This window comes from Jaculus jaculus, chromosome 15 (genome assembly GCF_020740685.1).
Source record: "Jaculus jaculus isolate mJacJac1 chromosome 15, mJacJac1.mat.Y.cur, whole genome shotgun sequence".
NCBI lineage: Eukaryota > Metazoa > Chordata > Mammalia > Rodentia > Dipodidae > Jaculus > Jaculus jaculus.
In genome coordinates, this window is record NC_059116.1 from 16,808,459 (window position 1) to 16,831,954 (window position 23,496).

The following is a 23,496-nucleotide window of genomic DNA, read 5'->3' on the forward strand; positions in this document are numbered from 1 at the left end:
CAATCAATTGAGCAGACTATTTGCAAACCCTTGGTTATGCTAATAAATGAGCCAGATTCCCATTCTCATTTTGTCTTTCACTAACAGTGCCAATCCAATATTTTTATTTAATTACCATTGAGCCACCTGCTATGAAAAGTCAACATACTTCCAGCATTTGGGAGGCTCAGGTGGGAGCACTGCCATGAGTTCAAGGCCAGCCTGAGCTAGAGTGAGACCCTGCCTCCAAATGAATGAACAAATGCTCAAAACATCACCTAACCTACAAAGACAACAGTGATCCAGCTCACCCATCTTTCCAAATAAACGCTAGTGGTAACAATTTGCTTTCATCTGGAAAGAACCCGGCACGGGAGGCAGGGGGGCTTATCTACCTGTTCCAGGTATTGCTTCCTTCAGGAGAGACATCAAGGTTATCAAGGAAAGGCAACACACATGCAGCCTCCTTCAGGGAACACAGGATAAACACCATTCAAAACTAAGTTCTAAGAAACTCACTGAGAAGATATGCTGCCTATTTAAGACTACAGAGCTCAATAGCTTATACCCATTAAAAAAAAAAAAAAAAAAAAAAAGAATAAAGAGCCGGGAGTGGTGGCACACATCTTTAATCCCAGCACTCGGGAGGCAGAGGTAGGAGGATAGTCCTAAGTTCGAGGCCACCTTGAGACTACATAGTGAATTCCAGGTCAGCCTGGGCTAGAGTGAGACCCTACCTCGAGAACCACCCCCCCGCCAAAATAATAATAATAATAAGGAACTAACCCAAACCTTATAGGCCATCAAGACCATGCCTGCAGATCACCCACACAACAGTTCATGTGGCAAAGCTGGCCCCCAGAAAGTCTTTTCCCTCTATCTCCACTTCATTCTTTAGCCCCTGGTTAGTTTCTATTCGGTAATAACTGGTGGCAGTAGGAAAATACAGCATACACCAAACAACTGTTTTGCAAGTGAAAATAAGGGTCTAATTTCCCCCATCGAGAAGAAGAGAACAGCAGTACAAATATGGCCTGTAACTACAGAGTGCAATGGTAAAGATGTGACCTCAGGATTTTTTGTTAGTAGGTCAAGAATGATAAAATACTCAAAGTGATGCCTCAAATCCATTTCAGAATGAGGCCAAAGAAAAATGCTCAATAAAGTGCCATCTTTCAGATTCAACAATACCCAGAACTTAATTTTTTATATATTTTATTTTTAATTATTTATTACTTCACAGAGAGAAAGAAGTGGGGGGGTACCAGGGGCCCCAGCCACTGCTAACGAACTCCAGATGCATGCACCACCTTGTGTATCTGGCTTACGTGGGTCCCAGGGAATAGAACCTGGTCCTTTAGCTTTGCAGGCATGCGCCTTAACTCCTAAGCCATCCCTCCAACCCGTGACTTTTTTTAAATTGCAAAATATTTCCATTTCGGACATTGTAATGTGCACTACAAATAGATCTACCAAAACTGCTCCAACTATGATTTCAATAAATAATTCATAATGTGAAGGCAATAACCTCGAGAAAGAAAACAGAGAAGTCAGCTGCTTAAGATCCAAAGTTGCAGCTTGCAACTACCACTTACAAAGGAACTTTCCTAAGTAAAAACAATCTCCAGTCTCATTCTTCATCCATGTTTCTGTCTATGGTCATTTTACACTTCCTGTGACTTTCTCCCTAGAAAATAAAATTGAGTATATTTTTGGAATTGTCTTTGTCCCAGCTATGTTTTACCTTAACACACATAAGTTAATAAAACTGAGGATTTTCTTTTTTTTTTTTTTTTTCTGAGGATTTTCTTTTTTAACCAGAGGTCTTATATCCCTAGAATGCCTACATCTTAGTGGACTTAGAATACAAATTATAAATGCTCAAGCTCAGGCTGGAGTGATGGCTTTGCGATTAAGGCATTTGCCTGCAAAGCCAAAGGACCCAGGTTTGATTCCCCGGGACCCACGTAAGCCAGATGCACAAGGGGACGCACACGTCTGGAGTTCGTTTACAGTGGCTGGAGGCCCTGGTGTGCCCATTCTCTCTCTCAATAAAAACTAAACGGGGCTGGAGAGATGGCTTAGCGGTTAAGCACTCGCCTGTGAAGCCTAAGGACCCCGGTTCGAGGCTCGGTTCCCCAGGTCCCACGTTAGCCAGATGCACAAGGGGGCGCACGCATCTGGAGTTCGTTTGCAGAGGCTGGAAGCCCTGGCACGCCCATTCTCTCTCTCTCCCTCTATCTGTCTTTCTCTCTGTCTCTGTCGCTCTCAAATAAATAAATAAAAATATTTAAAAAAAAAACAAAACAAAAAAAAAAAACGTTCAAGTTCAAAGGTCACACAAGAGGAAAAGCTCTCATTCTTGTCAGTGAAACCAGGGGGGGCTTCTCACCCTTCTCACCAGGCACTGGGCCATCTCCCTCACTTCAGCCCCTCGTGTGTCCTTTGTGCCCTTACAGACCTACCACTGCAATACGCATCCTCAAGCCCTTTGACCATCTGTGCCTTAGCCAAAAGCTTGCAATTTTTTTTTCTTGAGTTTCTGCAGCCAAGTCAGATGTGAATTTCAACAAAGAAAACACACACCTAAGCAACACTGGTGACCACACATCATCAGGTGACACTGACCATTATTAGTCCAATGTCTTTGCCCTCCTTCCATAAAACCTAAAACTTTTAGCTGAGAATGACCCCTTGTCAGAGATATAAGAGATATTCCCAGCTTCCCTTTCATCTGGGAATTCCAGGAGATAAAATTCTGTCTAACAGAAGGCAAGTACAATTGTCTATAAAATTTTCCAGAGGTTTTCTCTCCTAAAGAAAAGTGTTATACTTCCTTTGCCCTTTCTTCTTCTTCTTTAATTTTTATTTATTTTAGAGAGAAAGAGGCAGATACAGAGACAGAGAGAGAAAAAAATGGGTGGGCCTCCAGCTCCTGCAAATGAACTCCAGACATAGGTGCCACCTTGTGCATCTGGATTATGTGGGTCCTGGGGGATTGAACCTGGGTCCTTTGGCTTTGCAGGCAAATGCCTTAACTGCTAAGCCATCTCTCCAGCCCTGCCCTTTCTTCATCTCTTCCTTTATCCTGCTGCTTGGAGGACTCTGCCCCTGAACATGAGGAGGGAGGATCATTCCCCAAGGAGGGAAAAAAGGAGCTAGATGTGTGAATTCCTCAGAGCCTGGTGGTATATGGCTATCACACAGCCCTGGGTAACAAAGCTAGCTTCCTTATGATAAATGAGTGAACTACCATCTTATTGAACAGTTTTCTGGGGATCCTCTACGCTTAGTTGTAATTGCTGCATCAGTTACTTGGTCAAAATTTGCCAGACCCCATGCCAAAGTGCATAATAATCAACGTAGTTTTGAGCTTCAAGAAACGTAAAAGTCAGGGCAACTGTCTTAACATCTATCAATGAAGAAGCCACAGGGACTGCTGACTGAACACAGTGTAGACAGACATCTACTTAGAAAAGTGAGAATTCTAAAGCCAGGCGTGGTGGTGCACGCCTTTAATCCCAGCACTCGGGAGGCAGAGGTAGGAGGATCACCCTGAGTTCGAGGCCACCCTGAGATTACACAGTGAATTCCAGGTCAGCCTGAGTTAGAGTGAAACCCTCTCTCAAAGAAAAAAAAAAAAAGGTGAGAATTCTAAAACAATAACTTAGGTCCCTTCAGGACAGTTAGAATGTGGATCCACAGAGCAGAGAAATAAAGATGAATGAGCCCAAGAAGAGTAGGACCCCAATGAAGGGTTACTATCTGTGATGTCCAGAGCCTGCTCAGTATTAGCAAGGAGACACAACAAAACCACTGTACGGCCTGAACGGGAACAGGGCATGACAGGTACCCACGCTGGATCTGAGTGGCTGAGGGAGGGAGCCAGTGGCATGGAGGCCTAAAGCATGGCATTGAAACTCCACCACATCATGGCAGAGTGACAGCATGATGCAGCACCGCACAGCTGTAAGGCAAATCACCATGGTGACTGAACACTGCTGCACATGCTTAGTCTGAACTTGCCCAGGGGAGCGTGGTACTGGGCTCTCCAGCCGGCTCCGGGCTCGGGCCGCCGTAGCAAGCCATTCTCAGCTTCTTGCAAAGGCCGACCTCCTCCACTGGAGTCCCGGGCACACAGCTGAGCCAGAGATTTTGACTCCACATGATAGCCTGAGGGTTAAAAGAGCACAGAACTGGTGCTGGTAAGAGCACTGCCACGAGTTCAAGGTCAGCCTGGGCTGAAGTGAGACCCGACATCAAGAAAAACCGAAACAAAACAAAACAAAATAAAAGTCCAGAAATGTAGACTTGAAAAAGACCTTCAAGGAACAACCCAACTTCTTTTTGTTGTTGTTGTTTTGAGACAAGCCCAACAGACTGCCCTCTTCCTTTTCTTTCTTTTTCTAATTCTTTTAAGTTTTTCTTTAATATTTTATTTTTATTTATTTATTTATTTGACAGAGAAAGAGACAGAGAGAGAGGGAGAGACAGCATGCCAGGGCCACCAGCCACTCACTGTAAACAAACTCCAAATGCACACACCCCTTTCTGCATCTGGCTAACATGGGTCCTACAGAATCGAACCAGGGTCCTTTGGCTTTGCAGGCAAATGCCTTAACCGCTAAGCCATCCCTCTAGCCCTCTTTCTTTCTTTCTTTCTTTCTTTTTAATGAGAGAGCAAGAGAGAGACAGAGAGAGAGACACCAAGAACTGGTGCAGTAGGGTCTCCAGCACAGCAATCAAACTCCAGACACGTTCACCACCTGGTATGCATGTGCAACCTTGCACACTTGCATCACTGTGCATCTGGCTTACATGGGACCAGGAAGAGTCACACATGGGTCCTTAGGCTTCGCAGGCATGCACCTCAACTTGCTAAGCCATCTTGCCAGCCCGTGACTCAACTCCTTAAAACTTACAGTCAGAGCACGTGGGATCCAGATGGGAACCACACCATAGTGGGGGAGGGGACTGGGCCAGAGCAAGTTTCTGACTCATTTCAACATCTTCTTTCTTGTAAAGCTCAAAGATTAAATAAGCAGACATGTACACACACAAAGTAACATTATATACAAAAACAATGCCTTACAAATGAAGTTTCTTCATAAATGTCCTATTTGGGGAATGTGGAGAGAAATCATTCCTCTAAACTCAAGAAAACCTGTCATTTCTCTTCCTGAAACTTTCCAACTTGAAAGGTATCTGTCTCTTTCTGTCTTTCTCATCAGAACTCCAAATGGCAATCAGAGTTACCCTATAAAAAAGCCAAATCAGGGCTAGAGAGATGGCTTAGCAGTTAAGGCACATGCCAGCAAAGCCAAAGGACTCAGGTTTGATTCCCCAGTACCCACATAAAGCAAGATGCACAAGGTGGCGCATGCATCTGGAGGCGGCCCTGACACACAAGTTCTCTGTCTCCCTCAAATAAATAAAAACAAATTTAATGAAATAAAGAAAGCCAAAACAGCTGGGTGTGTAGTCCCAGCACTCGGGAGGCAGGACGTTACAGCCAGGTTTGCATTACTGCCAAAAATACCCAACCAACCTTCTCAAGACCCGTTTTTAACAGCAAACCTCTCACAAACTGCTTCTAGCCCAGTCCAGGCACAGCTCTTTCTCACCCTCATAAGCCAAACTTCACAGTCCATAGTTCTTAGTGCATCCAGGTCTTTCAACTCTGACCAGAATAGTCCATCAAGCTGTACTTACAGCACTGCAAAGCATCTCTTAGGCCAAGGTTTCAAATCCTTCCACATTCCTCTTGAAAAATCAGCTCCAAAAGGCCAAAGCCAAGCAGCAAATGACACCATTCCTCCATACTACTTTAGTGCTGCAGTCAGGTTCACACTGCTGGTAGACATCACCCAACCAAGCGCAGCTTGTGGGAAAATGAGGTTTGTTTTAGTTTACAGGCTCGAGGGGAAGCTCCACAATGGCAGGGGAAAACGGCGGCATGAGCAGAGGGTGGACATCACCCCCTGGCCAACGTAAGGTGGACAACAGCAACAGGAGAGTGTGCCAAACACTGGCAAGGGGAAACTGGCTATAACACCCATGAGCCTGCCCCCAACAATACACTGCCTCCAGGAGGCATTAATTCCCAAATCTTCCATCAGCTGGGAACCTAGCATTCAGAATGCCTAAGTTTATGGGGACACCTGAATCAAACCATCACACAGGGGTAAGAAGATCACTGGGATTTCAAGGCCAGCCTGGAGTGAATTCCATTCCAACCTGGGCTACAGTGAGACACTACCCTGAAAAAAAAAAAAAAAGGCAAAAAGAACTAGAGATCTAGCTCTGTGGTGGTTCAATCCCAATAACACCTTAACCCTTCCCCCCAAAAAAGGTATGTATGACAATAGTGCAGTATGTATTAGGTCAGTGCACTGAGTGTATGCTTAACCCAAGACTACCAAAAAAAAAAAAAAAACCAAACCTTTGCTACCTAAATGCCATGTAGACCAGAAGTCCATCAATTCTGGAGTCTGAACCTGGCTCTTTAATTCCAAACACTTAACACTGCCAAAAAAAAAAAAAAAGGAAACAAGCACATTGTCCAAAAGCAATGACTGGGCAAAAATAGTGTGGTTAAAGAGATTATCTGGGATAGTTAAACCAAAAATGACAACAATTCAAGACTTAGGAGGAGAAAAGTTCATAAGAAATTTGAAAGACTGTAACAACCAAATGTTTCCTGCCACTTCTGGGTTTTGTTATTCTAAAACAGCAAAAGATAATTTCAGCTCATTGGTCCTACTTCTGTTGGCTTGCTCTGGGCTCTGTCAAGGGGCAAGCGTGGCACCTGCATGTGGCATGAACCCCCCCCTCTCACACTGATCCTTATGAGCACCCTCTGCTTTGGGAGCTCTTCTGCCTTGAAGATCTGGGGGTAGAGCCTCACGGGGAGGCACATCTACGCATTCACCCAGCAGACCCGGGAGGCCGGTGCCCTCATTCAAACATGTGACCACCACGTTTCATGTTCAAGGAGCAAGTCTAATAAGGAAGCTAATAATGGAGACGAAAAGAACAGCTGTGCGCCAGGCACCGGGGCCGCAGCACCAGAGGTGGAGAAAAGGCCAGCGATTTAGCAGTAAGGAAGAAAACAGACAGCACAAAGGCCTGGAGGCAGAACACAGCAGCCTGTGGTGGAAGAGAAGTCCCGGTCAGTTTCAGTGGAGGACGCACTGGCAATGAGCCAGGGTCTCTGTCTCCAGAAGGAATTCACTTGTAGAAACTGGACAGGAAGAGAGCACCCCGGAGATCTGCCTGAGACATCTACCTGCACTTCACGGCCCAGAAAAACTCCTGTGTCACCTGTAGTCCTCCACCCTTTCTGTTGTCATGGAGCTCTACAATCTGTCCTTTCTACTTAACATATCTCATTCCTCCAGAGGCAAACATTTCCTTTTGCTCACGAAACTCTCTAAGAAACTTGCGAGACTCCAGAAGTCCCACCTAGAAGCTGGAAGAACTCCTGCAAGTCACATGGAGCACGCCACCATGAGGAAGCTTTCAGGAGTCATCAGCGGTGGACTTGAGGGTGACAAAAGGGCCAGTCCATCCGCCCGCTTGAGAAACCCCAATAAGCTCACTGGTCACTGTGGAACTAAGAATGTATGCCCCCCACAGACTCGGGTGTTTTATTAAAGCTTGTTATTTGGTCTCCAGCTGCCTGGCTGGAGGAGGTGTCGATGAGGGTTGCACCCTGGGGTCTAGACCTAAGGGGTGTTTGGGGACGGATCTGAGTGCGGGAGGTCTGAGCTGGGGGGGGATCCTGTCTGCCTGCCGCAGTTCCCTGCTCCTTGCTGCCCACCTGTGCTGCTGCTTTTGGTGTTTGCTGTCTGGTGATGGTTCCTCTCTGCTTCTGTATGGAAGCAGCTTCTTTCACCACTGATGGAAATTCCCCCTGGATCCCTTCTGCCCCTAAAATGTGTCTGATTTGTATGCTCATCCCTGCAACGTGAAACTGCCTGTAACAGTCACCAAGCTAGTCTTGGGTACTCATTCCTTTGGCTTGTGGTCAGTGCCCTATCTGGGGTGAATGGAGATTTGTTCATGTCTCCCCGGGATAGCTAGCTAGCAGCTGTGGGAACAGAATAGGAGAAACAGGGATAAGTGACAGTGACTTAACAAATGCCAGCTCCACACCAGGAAGTACTCTTGAGCGTCACAAGAAACCCAAGGGCTGGGAACCTCTACTAGTCACCCCCAACTTCAGATGCAGAAGCTAAGATCCAAACTGAGGGAGCTCATCAAGAAATATTTGCAGAAGGAACTCACTGACTGCAAATCAAGTGTTCACACCACTCTGCACACTGGGAGGAAGCCATTGCCCTCAGTTCATCACATACCTGCATCTAGCTATCTGCCAGCCACCAGTCTAACCTCTCCAATGTTCTCTCCTGTCTTCCTGCCTGCTTCAAGGCTGCTTTAGATAAGTCAGCCAGATTCAAACATATAAAAACAGGGCTGGATCCGGGCGTGGTGGTGCACACTTTAATCCCAGCACTTGGGAGGCAGAGGTAGGAGGATTTTGAGTTTGAGGCCACCCTGAGAATACAGAGTGAATTCCAGGTCAACTTGGGCTAGAGTGAGACCCTACCTCGAAAAGCCAAAAAAGGTTGGGGGGCTGAAGAGATGGCTTAGCAGTTAAGACATTTGCCGGCAACACCTATCGACCTGGGTTTGACTCCCTAGCAACCACATAGAGCCAGATGCACAAGGTGGCACATGCATCCGAAGTTCACTTGCAGTGGCTAGAGGCCCTGGCATGCCCATTCTCTCTTGCTGTCTCTCTGTTAAGTAAATATTTTTTAAAAGTATAAAAATATATGCCTCAGCAATTAAAAGCACTTGCTTATAAAGCCTGCTGGTCCGGTGTCAATTCCCCAGTGCTCACATAAAGCCAGAGGCACAAAGTGATGCATTCATCTGGATTTCTTTTGCAGCAGCAAATGGCCCTGGCATACTCCTATTCATTCTCTCTCCCCTCACAAATAAATAAATAAAAATATTTTAAAAATACAGAAAGCTGGACAGTCTGCTTGCTTGTTTTGAGTATTAAAAGGAAGGTATTCAGAAAAGAGACTTATGTAGCAGAGGTTGCAAAAGTTGTTCAACTTCTAAATATATTGTGAAAGTTATGTCAACAGAATATTCTGGTGGATTGAATTAAGAATGTGAAAGAATCAAGTATGATTTCAAAGCTTTGGGGGACATAACTGTCATCAAATAACATAGGGAAGGATGAGGATGAAAAGTCTGGAGCAGAAAACTGGGTGCAGGGTTAACACAAGGTTTGAGAAGCCTATGAGGCAGGAAGTGGAGATGGGAAGCACTCGTACCAAGCTGAAGATGGGCCACAAGAATCCGTGCTCAGCAGAGAGGTCCTTCTGGCCTTGATTAATAACCCTGAAATTATCAACGTATTTAAAGCTATGACCCTGAGCAAGATCATCATCAAGGGAACAGAAAACCCTTGGCCTTGGCACCTCCAGCCATGCTAAAGATAAGAGAAGGCAGTGAAAGGAGGTCAAATGTGTGACCCCGTGAAGTAGAAGGAAACTCAGAGAGAACAGCATCCAGGAATCCAAGCAAGCACTTTTCAAGAGTAGACACATCAAGCTGGCGTCATGGGAGACCTTGGCAAGAGCATTTTGGTAAACTGGTGTGGTTTCCAAGAGAAGAGAAGACATGAACTGGAGATTGGAGGAGGATAATCAGAGACAGCAGGTTTAACAGCCCTTTCAAAGGCTCCACCACACCACAGGGGAGCAGTAAAAGGGAGGAAGCAGTGCTTTCCAGAGAAGCTGCGTATGCACTTTTAGGACAGGAGGAATCTCGGTGGGCCTGACTGTTGATGAGGATGGTCCAGTGGATGAGAGTCAGGGCAGGCGATTGGTTTCCCTCCAACGGAAAACAGAGGGTGGCTGAAGAAACTGCTGTGAGCGAGAGAGGGGGAACAGGAGCCAGCGCGAGCCGAACGTGGAGGCACAGCTTTGTCAGGAAGAGGTGGGACAATGGCTAGGAAGTGCTTTCCTGACCCTTGCCCCGGCTCTCCCTGCGCAGGAGGCTGGCTCGGCGCCAGTTGTGTGTTCTTTGATCTAAGATTATATCACAATCCAGATTTTTCTTAACGAAGTCCTTAACAGTGCTAAGGGCCAAATCTCCTGGGATAGAATTCCAATCAGTGTCTGTGAGTAAGAAGAGGTTATAATACCTCCGGCAATCACCCTTCGTGTGGGAGAAAGGGCAAAAATGAGATAGGATAGCAAGAGCGAGTGAGCTGGCGTCTGAGTTCTTCCTGGGGACTGTCCTGTTTCCCCACTTACTATGTGCCAGGGCACACAGCACCGAGGAGACACACAGGAAAACCTGCTCTCTGGAGAAGATGACAAGGGCACCAAGAGAAGCATCAGACACTGACTGACATAACCGTTAGCAGAGACTTAACACAGAAAGGTTAAGGCAAAAAACCGTCCTTTTTGGGGTGGAGACACAGAGCCACAATGAGAAGGGGGCAACGACCCAGGGAACACAGGACAGGAAATAAAGTAGAACAAGGGCTTCAGGCAAAAACAAACTTGGCTGGTTAGAGAAACAGAGCAAAGTCATGATGTGAAGAGAGGATAGTGTTACTAGCTCAAGTGGGACAGGCAGGTAGGGGCCAATCATCCAGTACTTGTTCAATTAGGGCAAAGAGATAAGATTTTATTCTAAATGCAATAGGCAGCCACTGAATAGAATTAAAAAGGGACACGACACTCTTTCACAGGACGTTTTGTTTTCTTCTGGAAAGAACATTCTTTAGTGTTATACTAGTAGGCATTGCTCAAGCTGAGCTCACAAAGCCACCCAAACTGAGGGAGCCAATGAGACTCTGAGGGCTTGTCAGCACAGGGGCCAGTGCAAGAGGTACTAGAGATGCAAACAGTGCCAGCAGAGTCCAGAGAGAAGGGTGTGGATGTGCTGAGACAGGGCCAGATGAAAGGATTATGGGAGACAGGACAGGGAGGAGAAGGCCAGGAGAGCAGCTGGACCCACCAAGGGATTTGTCAACAAGTCCTCGAAAGGCTGGCACTTAAGAGGCCATATCGCCCATTAGCTTCCTCACACATGCCTAACATGCATGTGAACCATTCCTTTTCATAATAGAAACGATTCAGATGCTTAAGCCAGGCCTACAGGAGAAGATCCACTGTGCCAAACAATAAACTGGGCAGGACTCTGCTGAAAAAAACTCCAGTGAGAAACCGGAATAGCTGCTTCCTTACCCTTCTAGAAGGTAACTCAATAAAATGACAACAGATGAAAATAAGGCACATCTTGGTGCTGGTTAATCTTCAAACTCCATGGGCCTCGTGGCTTGATAGCAGAGCAGTGTGGACTGTCCTCCTTCCTGCTGTGAACTTGACCACCTTAAGTCACCTCTATTCCCTTTAAAAAGAAGGATGCCACCACCAGGACATCAGAGATTAACAGGAAAAGTGCAAAGAAAGCTTTATGTACAAAAACACTCAGTATTCAGCCTAGGGCACAGTGGATGTTAATAAACATCCAGAAGATGCCCACTGTTTCAGCTTTTATCATTAGCTCCCTAGGAACTTTTATGGGAGGAATTTGCATATGACACTGACTTCATACTTTCTGTAAAGATGGAGCAGGGAAAGCAGGTGGGATATCTTTTGTGTCCTGGCCAGTGGTGGCTATGGCCACTGCTGCACAAGGCCTGAAAGGCAGCCACTAGAAGAAACAATCTGGAAACTAATAATCCAGGGCCAGAGACCATTTCATGCACGTACCTCAGGCTAGCCGAGTGTGCCACTGGAGCTCCAGGAGAGACCATTCCATTTCAAACAGGCTCTATCCCTGGTGAGCCAAGCAAAGCGGCCATGGCTGAGCCTGGATGCTGTTAATATCATGTTCTTCCTCCTGCTCTTCCCCCCACATTCACTTTACTTCCAGTCTTTTCAGCATTAGCATTGGTTCATTTTGTCATGTGCCTGACTAGAACATTCTGTGGATACAAGAAAGTCACTTCCACCTCTCATACAGAGATTTCCTGACCAGAGGCTGCAAGACCAGACCCTATCCAGCCACCAGCTGGGAGTTACACCCACCCACCCTTCAACTTCTTCTCCTGGGCCCTATCTTAGCAAAAAACACAGGAGCCACTTCATAAATATACTTAAGTGTGCTTTCCCAAGAACACAATTCCAACAAGAGCCTGCTGTGTTAAAAGAGAAGGATGGCTTTGGCCCACTGCTATTTCCATTCCCATTTGGTCTGCTGTCCCACAGCCCGCTTTTCAGAGAGCGCTGAGCCTTTGAACAAAGAAATGGACCAGTGCTGGTAATAATGGACAATTTTTCATAGGACAGAGAGTGTGCATGCTTCATTAAAAACTGCATTTTAAAAAGTACTTTATTGGGCTAGCAGTTAAGGTGTTCGCCTGCAAAGCCAAAGGACCCAGGTTTGATCACCCAGGACCCACGTTAAGGCAGATGCACAAGATGGCGCATGAATTTGGAGTTGGTCTGCAGTGGCTGGAGGCCTATTCTCTCTCTACTTACCTCCTCTTTCTCTTTCTCTCTCTCTCTCTCAAATTAAAATTAAAAAAAAAAAAAAACTCACAGGGAATAAGGCTCCTAATCTCGTTGGCTGGTATCAGATAATTATCTGGCACCTGCTATTTAGACTGCCATTCATAACGAGCCTGCCCTCCCACTTGGATTTCCACCCCTCCCCTTTAGTTCAGGACTGAGCTCATATTGCACAAGTAAACTTCAACCTGTGTTCTCATCAAGGAAGATAATCTTTATAATATCCTCCTATTCCGAAATCACCTTGCCAGATCTACACCTTTATCTAAAAACATACCTCAGGCACTCAGGTATGTATGACAAGGAGGAAAGAAAAGCACTCAACCCTGGCCTTGCCTGCGGTAGTTCACATCGAAGGAAAGCACCACCAGACAAACATTGTTTGGCTTTTTTCTGTTATTGGTTTTTTGAGGCAGAATCTCACTCTGTAGCTCAGGCTGTCCTCTAACTTGCTGCAATCCTCTGGAGAGCTGGGATTATAGGTATGCCCACCTCATGGGGCAATGTTTTGTTTAATTCTTTTGATAACCAGCACACAGGCACTGCTACATTCTCCTGTTTTACAAAGAAGGAATCTAAGGCACAGAGAAGTTAGGAGACAGAGCTGGATGCTCCAACAACATACCATGACAACAGAGATGTGGCTAATACATATATAACTCTAAAGTGGTGATGTTCTGACAGAAGGGGAACACAGCCACAAGCCAGCTGACCTGTGTAGATGAGTAAATTCCGAGTACATGGCTTTGTAGCTCAGGATGACTGAAAGTTCACTGTAGAGGTAAGAAGGACCTCATATTTTCTCTATGAAAATAAGGAAAGGTAGAACGATCTTTTAGTCAATGTGCTTCATGAAATTTCTGGAGCCTTTACATACAGAAGAAAAAGGAGGGAAGACAGGGCAAGGTGTTAAGCCAGCCAGACATTGAGAGCTCATTTCTCTGATTTAAGGCCAGGCATGATGACATAAACAGTACAGGCTGAATAAAACAGTAAAACAAAGACTTCAGTAAGAAGGGAAGCTCTGTGGCTGACGACCTATGAATGAGATGTATGTATAAGCTGTAAGCCACATGGGTACATTCCCCTGCAAGGAATCTTAGAACCCTGGTATGCCCAGAGAGGTCCAAAGTCTAAGGTTGTGCTGGGGATGGGAAATCAGTGAGTAGGAGACTGTGAAGCCAGAGGCAGTCACAGAAAGTAAAAGCGAATGGTAAGTGTGTCAAGTTGGATAAAACATGTCAACACAGGTAGAATCCGGATGGACTGAGAAGCCCAGCAGTCATGGGAAAGGTTCCTTCTATGTTCCAACAGGCCAGAACAATCCACTGAGGTAATGAGGGCAAAGGTGAGCAAAGCAGGTGCCCTGTCATTCAACAGTCCCTGGTTCCTCTAACCCTTCGGGTCAACGGGACCCACCACTCACTCTCTGTGCTTCTCCCAAACTCAACTTGCCCCAAATGACACTGGCATCTTCGTAATCGACTGAGTCCCAAGAGTTGGCCCTCTCTTTCAAGAACTATTCTTCCCAAATCATGCTCAAAGACAGACCACTTCGAGCAGGGAAGAATAAAGGAAGAAATTTGCCTTCTACTACTTTACCACTGAACTGCCTTTCCTCATCCCTTCCAGTTTTGTTCAGAAAACTTGTGTGACTCCCCGCTTTCCTGCCTGACCAGAAGGAAATTTTTTTTTTAAAAAAAGAGTAAATTTTAATATGAATCTTCCATTCCTACACAGTGGCCCCAAATCATCTGGCCCAAAATGTCAACAACGCCAATGTCAAAAGACCCTGTTTTAGAGAACAGTAAATGGTAAGTTAGAATGCCTAAAAGGAAAAACACTGAATGCTTCATCATACAAAATATCTCAATTTTTAAAATTGCGTATGTAAGCCAGGCATGGGGGCACACGCCTTTAATCCCAGCACTCAGGAGGCAGAGGTAGGAGGATCACAGTGAATTCAAGGCCACTCTGATACTATGTAGTGAATTCCAGGTCAGCCTGTGCGAGAGTGAGACCCTACCTCGAAGAACCAAAAAGAAAAAAAATCACATGTATGTGTGCTGTGTATGCACATGGCATATGTGAGGGTACACACGAGTGTATGTGTTTGTGTGTAGGCAAGAGGTGTTTCCTTCCATTGCTCTCCACCTTATTTTTAAAAATATTTTTACTTATTTGCAAGCAGAGACAAAGAGAGAAAAGACTGAGAGAATGAGTGCAAAGGAATTCCACTTTGTGTATCTGGCTTTTACCTGAGTACTAGGGAATTGAACCTGGGTCGTTAGGCTCTGTAGGCAAGCGCCTTAACTGCTGGACCATCTCTCCAGCCCTCAACCTCGTTTTGAGACAGGGGTCTCTCCCTGAATCTGGAGCTCACAGATTTGGCTAGCTTAGCTAATCAACAAGTCCAGGGGATTCCCCTGCCTCTGCTTCCCCAATACTGGGATTGTAGGTTTGTGCCATCATGCCTGGCATACAATGTTTTTAAATGCTGCTCTTTTTGTAGAGTCAAGATACACACTATATCTTAAAATTCCAGAATTACATGTACCATGGGAAAGGGTGAACGTGCAGTTCTGTGTGGAGACTCAAGTCACATGGGTCTGATGTCATGGAGGGCTGTTAAGTTTGACAGACTAATGGCAAATCCACTGAGCAGCTCAAAACAAGGAAGGTCAGATCTGAATCCATACTGTAAATCACCACTAACAAACCTGGAACCTGTTCTTATGTAGTTGGGCTCTCCCAAACGACACTGTCTTACCAAAAAACCACAACTCCAATCTTTTAAAGAGTTTTTCTGATGAGTTTATCATTCTTTTCAAAACAAAAGTCCGTTGTACATTGTATATTGTGACTGCACTATGATCAGGCTTATACTATTGCTCCAACATTCCAATCACTAATCATTCTCATTTACTGGGAGTGGAATTCAAAATCTCCCCCAAAGCGGACAGGGGACTAATGGCAATTACTTCAAATGCCCCTTAGACTGTCCAGCAAAAAGTACCACCTAATGAAAAAAAAAAAAAACTTGCCAAAGGAGTGTCTTCCTTTACGTTAATCAAAACCATTTTACAACTTCCAACGTTGCTCAATGATCAAGTCCCAGGACCGATTTTATCACGCACCCTACCCTGCTTCCCTTGGCACTTGCTTAAACCACACACCACGAAGTCCTCTCCCACCACCTGAGACAAACGCTGAGTCACACGGCCAAGTCACGCGCGAAACACCCAGTCTCTGCTGAGTGAACACGGCGAGGCGTGGGCCTGGACTGCAGGGTGGCCTTGTGGTCCTCACCCCTCTGGCAAGTGGTCTCCAATCCGCTGGTATTAGAAGTGCACCCCGAGGGGGTCGACCTCTGGCCTAGAGAGCCTTACACGGAAACCCACAGACAAAAGGGATCGCCTTGAAACCCTTAGGGGGCTGCGTGTTCTCCTAGCCAGTAGAGTAGTATTCTAGAACACTCCTGGCGCAGAGTCTGGAGAGCCGGCTCTGCTTCCACTATGAGCTGCAAAAACAATCCAAAAAAAGGAAAAAAAAAAAAAAAAAAGCTCACGCGACAGCGATGCTGGCCGACCCTCCTCGGTAGAGGGGGATTCCAAGGTGTGTACACAGGTGTGTGTGCACGCTCAGGGGCGCAGACACAGATGCGCAAAAGCGAGGAGGGCCCCCAGGTGTGCGCGCACAGGTGGGCGAAGGAGAGGAGCGCTTCGCGGGCGTGCGCACACGACGCGGGCAGCGTTCTCAAGTGTAGCACACGCGCGCGCGCACACACACACACACACACACACACACACCCCAGTGCACAGAGCCCCGGCCCATCGCGCCGGCGCAGCTCACCTCCTCCAGAAACTTGGTGAGATCGTACACCTTGTGGTGCAGGATGATCCAGGTGCTCTTGCTGTCGTTGTGTTTCTTAATGTCTTCCAGGGTGTAGTACTTCACCTCCTGCTCGGCCATCTCGGAACCCATTGCCTCCCAACCCCGGCCTGGCCCTGTACACACAACCCTGACGGGTGGAGCAGAGCGAGCGCGTGTCTAAACCACCTCCGCCCCGGACATTCCCCGGCCGAGCGGCCCCGGAGCCACCAGCCAGCGGCTGCGCAGCACAAGGGGGCGGGGCGCGCACGGCCTCCCAGGATTGGCCAGCGCTGAAGCCACGCCCTCGGGCCACGCCCTCCGCCAACCTAAGCGCAACCCCGCCCCGTCTTCGCATGTCGATTTGCTACAATTGATGCCCTTCACAGCCGGCGCCACCCGTTTCCCCCCTCCCGCGCAGGCGGGAGGCGGGGCTTCGCTGAGTCTGCGCAGGAGGCAGCGGGAGGAGCGGTGGTGGCCCCTGAATCTCTAGGTGATGACAATGGAGCAGCTGCATCGTGGCATAGCTTAGGCCCTGCCCTGGAGCCATCGATCAGGGCGCAGAGTCCACGCTTGTATTTCCTAACCAAATCAGACCCAGGTCCAGATGACCGCTTGTAACAAAAATAACAGTGATCCAAAGCCACTAAGTATGAAGCCATCTTTGGGAAACAAGCTTAAGAAATATGAAAGAGAGCCTCGTTAATGTCTACTTTAAAAGTGTCACAATTGAGCCAGGAATGGTGGCTCATGCCTTTAATCCCAGCACTCCGGAGGCAGAGGTAGGAGGATCACCACGAGTTCGAGGCCACCCTGAGGCTACATAGAGAATTCCAGGTCAGCCTGAGCTAGAGTGAGACCCTACCTCGAAAAAACAAGTGTCACTATTGGAGGCTGGAGAGATGGCTCAGCGGTTAAAGCGCTTGCCTGCAAAGCCCAACGACCCAGGCTCAATTCCCCAGTACCCACATAAAGCCGGATACATAGTGACCCATGCATCTGCAGTTTGCAGGGACTGGAGGCTCTGACGTGCATTGTCTTGTCTCTTTTCTATCCCTCTCTGCTTAAAAATAAATAAATTAAAAATATTTAGTTTTTATTTTAAGTGTCACAATTAAGACCTAGGCATCAAATGTGTTGCGCCATGTAACAAATGTCACTAATTTTGCCTCACCGACCTCTTCAGGGGGTTTAGGCTGCCTCATCTTGTAGGGAATCAAAACAAAACAAAAACATCCCAGAAATAATTTTTCGCATTAAAAGTACAAGTATCCAAATTATTTCTCAGCCTGAAGACAAGTGTGTGGCGAAGCCGGTGACATGGCAAGGTCTTGTACTCTACAGTGTGGTCATGTCCCAAATGACAAAAAGCACTTTGAGCAGTCTGGAGAAATAAACTTCCTAGCCTGACTTTTCCTAACCTCCTGACTGAAGACAAAATACTACTTTTAGCTACAAATGGTGGAGAGGGGGAGGAAACATTTATAAGAAAACCCTAGCATATTAAAAGAGGATTCAGTAGGTTATTTGGGACTGATACGGATTAGGTTTTTGGTTTTTTTTTGTTTTTTTGGTTGCTTGTTTGTTTTTTCTGATGGGTAGTTACCAAGGGAATGATCCACAGACACATGCATGCCACCTCCCCTATCCTGGCAGGATTAGCACTCTGATCTGATTGTTTCATCCAATATGGCTAAAAGCAGCAATCCCTCAGCAACAGCTTCTTGCCTTGGTTTAGCATACAGGTGGGCTGGCCCTTCCTGAGTCAGCTTGAGCCCACTATCCAATCAGTTATCCCTCTTGCCAGTCTGATGATGAGGCCAGTCCTAATTGGATGAAACACTTGTGCAAGTCTGTCTTGGCTCTTGGGCCCTTTTGTAGGTTCTCTGCTCCTCTGAGGGATTCAATTTCTCAATGGCCCCCACTAACATTTGGTTTGTTGCTATTTTGTATTTCGTTTTCTGACATATAGACGGAATAATGGCCTTAAGCTGAACCATCTTTGCACAACAGTTATTTGACATTTGTACACCTTCTTCAGTGAACTATATCTCCTTGATGTCTTTTATCCATTTTAAATGGTTTGTTTTTTAATGTTGAATTTTTGAGAATAGGTACATATATATGTATATGTATATATGCATAAACATATATATGTAGATATACATATATGTAGATATACATATATGTGTGTCTCTGTGTATATATATACACACACATATATGTATATATATACATATACACACACAGACACATATATATGTGTGTGTATACATACATACATACATACATACACTGAGTCGGTTACTTTCTCATTGCTCTGGGCAAAGACTCATGTTCATCATGGTGGAGAAGGCATAGCAGGGCGCAGCAGGAGCAGAGCTTGTTACTTTGCACCAGTCCAAGGGCTGAGAGAGAAACAGCACGCCAGGCTGTAACACCTCAAGGCTCCCTGCCAGTGACTCACTTCTTCCAGCAAGTCTTAACCTTCCAAAGGCTCCACAACCTTCCACACAGCATGTCTGGGGGGGGGGGGGATGATTTTATACTCAACCCCCCACACATAAGTACTACGTGATTCCTTGTCAGAAGTGTGGCATATGACCCTTTTCTCCCTAGTTGTAGCTCATCTTCTTCTCTTATTCATTTCAAAACAAACTCTCATTTTGAAGAGGTCAAATTTTGTTCTCATTGGTGATAGCGTTTTGTTTTATGACATAGTCTTACTATGTAACAATGCAGGCCTCAAACTCATGGCAATTCTCTTGCCTCAACTTCCTTACCTTTTATCTCTTAGGATCATGCTTTTTTTTTCATTGTTTTGTTTATTTTTTATTTATTTGAGAGCAACAGATAGAAAAAGGGGAAGATGGAGAGAGAAAGAGAAATATTAGGTACGCCAGGGCCTCCAGCCACTACAAACGAATTCCAGACGCATGCGCCCCCTTGTGCACCTGGCTAACGTGGGTCCTAGGGAATCGAGCCTTGAACCGGGGTCCTTAGTTAGGCTTCACAGGCAAGCGCTTAACCGCTAAGCCATCTTTCCAGCCCAGGATCATGCTTTTGATACTATGTCTAAGAACTCTTTATTCATCTCAAAGTCCCACCTATTTCCTATCTCATCTTCTGAAATTACAGTCACCTTAATGTTTATATTTTACAATATATTTTTTGAGATAAGGACTCAAAATGTTACCAAGCTGTATTCTAGAGATCTTCCTTCCTTCCTAAGTGATTTTGGTTACAGGCACTCTCCAATAAGTTGCACTGGTAAGTTACACAATAAGTTATACAAAGGAAAGTTAGCGTGAAGTTGCACTTTATGTAAATAAGGCTTTAGACTTATACTGGGGTTTGTTTTTCTTGTATCAAATTGTTCAAGCATAATTTGTTTAAAAGAAAGGTAGAGAGAAATCCCCTCTACACACATGCCCTGACCGAAACATGGGCCTGACTGGAATGACAGAAGTCATGGATGACACAGACCTGAGAAGATTGGAGCGCAGGGTCCCTGACGGGAGCTGGGCGCTGACTGACATGTAGGGGAGCAGTCAGTGTGGGGGCCTGCGTGGACTTGCAGGCACAGCTGACAAGAAGGGAGCTTGCAGGAAGAACAAGGTGAATTGGTAGGAGCTGCCCCTGACTGCAGGTGCTAGACGAGGGGCCTGACGGGAGTTCGCAGGAGCACGTGGCCAGCGGGGGCGCGGGGCCTGACGGGAGTTCGCAGGCGCACGTGGCCAGCGGGGGCGCGGGGCCTGACGGGAGTTCGCAGGCGCACGTGGCCAGCGGGGGCGAGAGGCCTGACGGGAGTTCGCAGGAGCACGTGGCCAGCGGGGGCGCGGGGCCTGACGGGAGTTCGCAGGCGCACGTGGCCAGCGGGGGCGAGAGGCCTGACGGGAGTTCGCAGGCGCACGTGGCCAGCGGGGGCGAGAGGCCTGACGGGAGGTCGCACGTAGGCAGCGGGGGCGCAGGGCCTGATGGGAGTTCGCAGGAGCTCGTGGCCAACGGGGGGCGCGAGGCCTGAGGTGAGCTGCGAGGAGCCGGCGCGCGGCCTCGTGACCTGACAGGAGCGGAGGGCCGCGCTGCGTGGCCCGAGGACGCCGTGATTCCCACGCGTGGGAAGGTTGGGGCTCGGTGTGGAAGGAGCGTGTTGCTCGTTTGGGATGGGGGAAAGAAAAATGCACGTTTGCTCAGACCCGCGGTTTTAGAGTCGTTTCTTGGAAATTTCTAGAATCACCTTCTAAAAATGAATTTTAGGCAAAAGACCTCAGGGACGTTTCCTCCCTGCCATTTACTGAGAAACTGAAGCCCGAAGAGAAAGGTTGCACCCCCGACCACTCCCCCCTCGCCCGCCTGGCCCCAGTGCGCCCAGCACACGGCGGGAGGCACTGCCAGCTGCTGCGTTGCCAGCCGGGAGCCTTGCTGGAGCCCAAGGGCACTGCCAGCGTTCCTCTTGGGGCGCCACACTTGGGGCATGTGCTACTATAATCACCCTTCAGATTCCCGAGTTAGTGACTTTCTTCTTAGAGAAAATGTGGAAGGACTAGAGCCCAGCTTACCCCTTACAGATGTGTTTGTTGCTTATTAGAGTACTTGAAGTTATAAATAGCTTTTTTTCTCTATTTACATTCGTTTTTTGTAATAGATGATACACACTTCAGAGAGCCATGTGAATTAGCAGTTGTAAAACGCGCCCCAAATAGAAGTTTTAAAATTTTTTTCTTCAAAAAATATGCAATTTATTCTTAGCTTTCATTAAACTTAGAACAAGTTACATTAAAATAAGTCTTATGAAAATGCTTCAACATTAAGGTATTGTAGCCATTTTCAGGGACCTTAATGACCTCAACTGTCCTTAAGGCTCGTAACATGGCATCACTATTGCCAGCTCTCTACATTTCTGCAGAAACACATTCAGATAAGCAGACCAATTAATTAGCTGGCAGAAGTTTTAAATTTTTTATAGGACTTTATTTTTAAATGAACACGATATAATCGATGCAAGCAGGTACCCAGAGAAGATCAGTGTTCAGTAAATTAGCCGGTGTTTTGCTATTGTTTCTTATTATAATACTTAAGTTACTCAGTTTGTGTGATGGAACTGCAGGTGCAAGACTCTATGTGATTTTGGAGGTGATGAAAATGCTCTAAAGTTTTACAATAGGTGCAAACTCCATGAATATAATGAAAAAGGATTGAGTTGTACACTGAGTGGGTGAGTTGTATGTTACATGAATTACGTCAAAACAAAACTTGTACCAAATACAATCTAGAAATGACTTGAAAACTATGCGGATGAAATGTAGGTAACTGCTAGTTGTTTTTATTCTAACATGACATCATATATTACCTGCTGAGTTGCAATTGAGATCTATAGCTAAGATCATTGACTTCTCTTTCATTGCGGTTTGTCTTTAAAGGTCTGAGTGCTGAGACACAGTCAACCGGGAAAATAATGGACGAATCTAGACAGCAATCTCTCTTCTTCATCACACTTCCAGATTTGCACAAACTCTGTGCGGTCCGGATAACATTGAGTAGTAGGGTAACAGAAACTGAGGTTAAGAGCACACAACTGAAAATGTGCAGGTAAAAAGATGTCTGTCTTCTAACTGAGCTTTTAAAACTTCTAAGATCATTAATAGTTATTTTTAAGCACTTCAAAATATTTCCTCAATCTGTATACATGATTTGAAAATAAAGAAATTCCATTTTAACCAGGTATGTTGCACTACATGCATACAAAGAGGCACTTAAGGGCTGGGAAGATGGTTCATTTGGTAAAGTGCAGCACAAGCACCTAAATTAAATCCTTGGTATCCACATGAATGCCAGCAGGCTGGGTTCAGATCCTCAGTCTAAAAGTTGAGCAGATCTGATGATCTTCCTGTAAGCCAGGGTGTGGGAGTCACAGATGGGAATCTCTGACTAGCCACGTCAGCAAACTCCAGGTTCAAGAGACCTGTCTCAAATATGGCAGAGAATGATCAAGAAAGACACCTGACTTCAACATATGGTCTCAACACACATGTGAATATGTATATACATGCACAATGTATGTGGTGTGTGTGTATGTGGTCTTAAATCACTTAAAGTGGAATACCTCAGTTTAGCTTTTGTATGCTTGTCCTCTTAAGTGATTTAAAAAAAAATTGAAATCTAGGGTGGGGAAATGGCTCAGGTTGGTAAGCTACTTACCATGTAAGTGTGAAGACCTACATTCAGATTCCTAGCACCCACATAAATGACAGGCATATTGGTGTGTGCCTGTAAAGCTAGTATTCAGGAGGTGGAGACAGGCGGATCCCGGGTGCAAGCTGGCTAGCTAGACTAAATGAATCAGTGAGCCCTGAGTTCAGTAAAAGACTGTCTCAACAACGTGAAGCGTGGTTAAAGAAGACATCCAATACGGACCTCTGGCTTCCACATGGTGTGCACTTGCACCTGCACACATGCAAACAAACATGCACCCCCCCACACACACACACATTTACAAAGACTAGTTAAACTTGGCTAGGAAGATGGGTCAGTGGCTCAAGGCACTTGGAAAGCCTGCTGATCTGGGTGGGTTCAATTCCCAAGCCACCCATTTAAGTTGTATACAAAAAGTAGAGTAAGCAATTGGCATTTGTTTACAGTGGCAAGAAACACTGCTGCACAAACACACACATAGACACACACACACACACACCAGACACATGCAAATAAACATTTTTAACGTTAAATAATAATTAAAATTAAATCTCTATAGAAATTCATGAATTAAATCAGGCTACCAAAAACTTAAGAGATACTAAAAATGAATATTTATTATTACTAGCTCTCCCAACAAGCATGATGGCCTGGATTTTGATCCTCAAATTCGTGTAAACATGTAAATGCCGGGTATGATGGCCCTAGTACTGGGAGAAGTAGAGACAGGATCCCAAGGGCTTACTGTGGGAAACGGAAGAGAGACAGAGAGAGAGAGAGAGAATGGGCTTGATAGGGCCATTAGCCACTGCAAGCAAACTCCAGATGCATGCACCACTTTGTG

General features: G+C 46.1%; 2 protein-coding genes and 1 non-coding gene across 3 annotated transcripts in view; 1 reads left to right on the forward strand and 2 right to left on the reverse strand.

Moving 5' to 3' along the window:
* Positions 1-16,701, reverse strand: part of LOC101602682 (cytochrome b5) — a 30,417-nt gene extending 13,716 nt beyond the window's left edge. The window contains exon 1 of the mRNA XM_004654641.3: positions 16,443-16,701. Within this exon, the coding sequence (XP_004654698.3) occupies positions 16,443-16,574 (132 nt within the window). The 5' untranslated portion in view covers positions 16,575-16,701. The remainder of the gene's footprint in view (positions 1-16,442) is intronic.
* A 4,572-nt stretch (positions 16,702-21,273) lies between these two features.
* LOC123455208 lies at positions 21,274-21,406 on the reverse strand. Its single transcript, XR_006633754.1, has one exon. It is a non-coding gene; the product is annotated as a small nucleolar RNA SNORA33 (small nucleolar RNA).
* A 509-nt stretch (positions 21,407-21,915) lies between these two features.
* C15H18orf63 (chromosome 15 C18orf63 homolog) overlaps positions 21,916-23,496 on the forward strand; it is a 38,575-nt gene continuing 36,994 nt past the window's right edge. The window contains exon 1 of the mRNA XM_004654642.2: positions 21,916-22,049. Within this exon, the coding sequence (XP_004654699.2) occupies positions 21,916-22,049 (134 nt within the window). The remainder of the gene's footprint in view (positions 22,050-23,496) is intronic.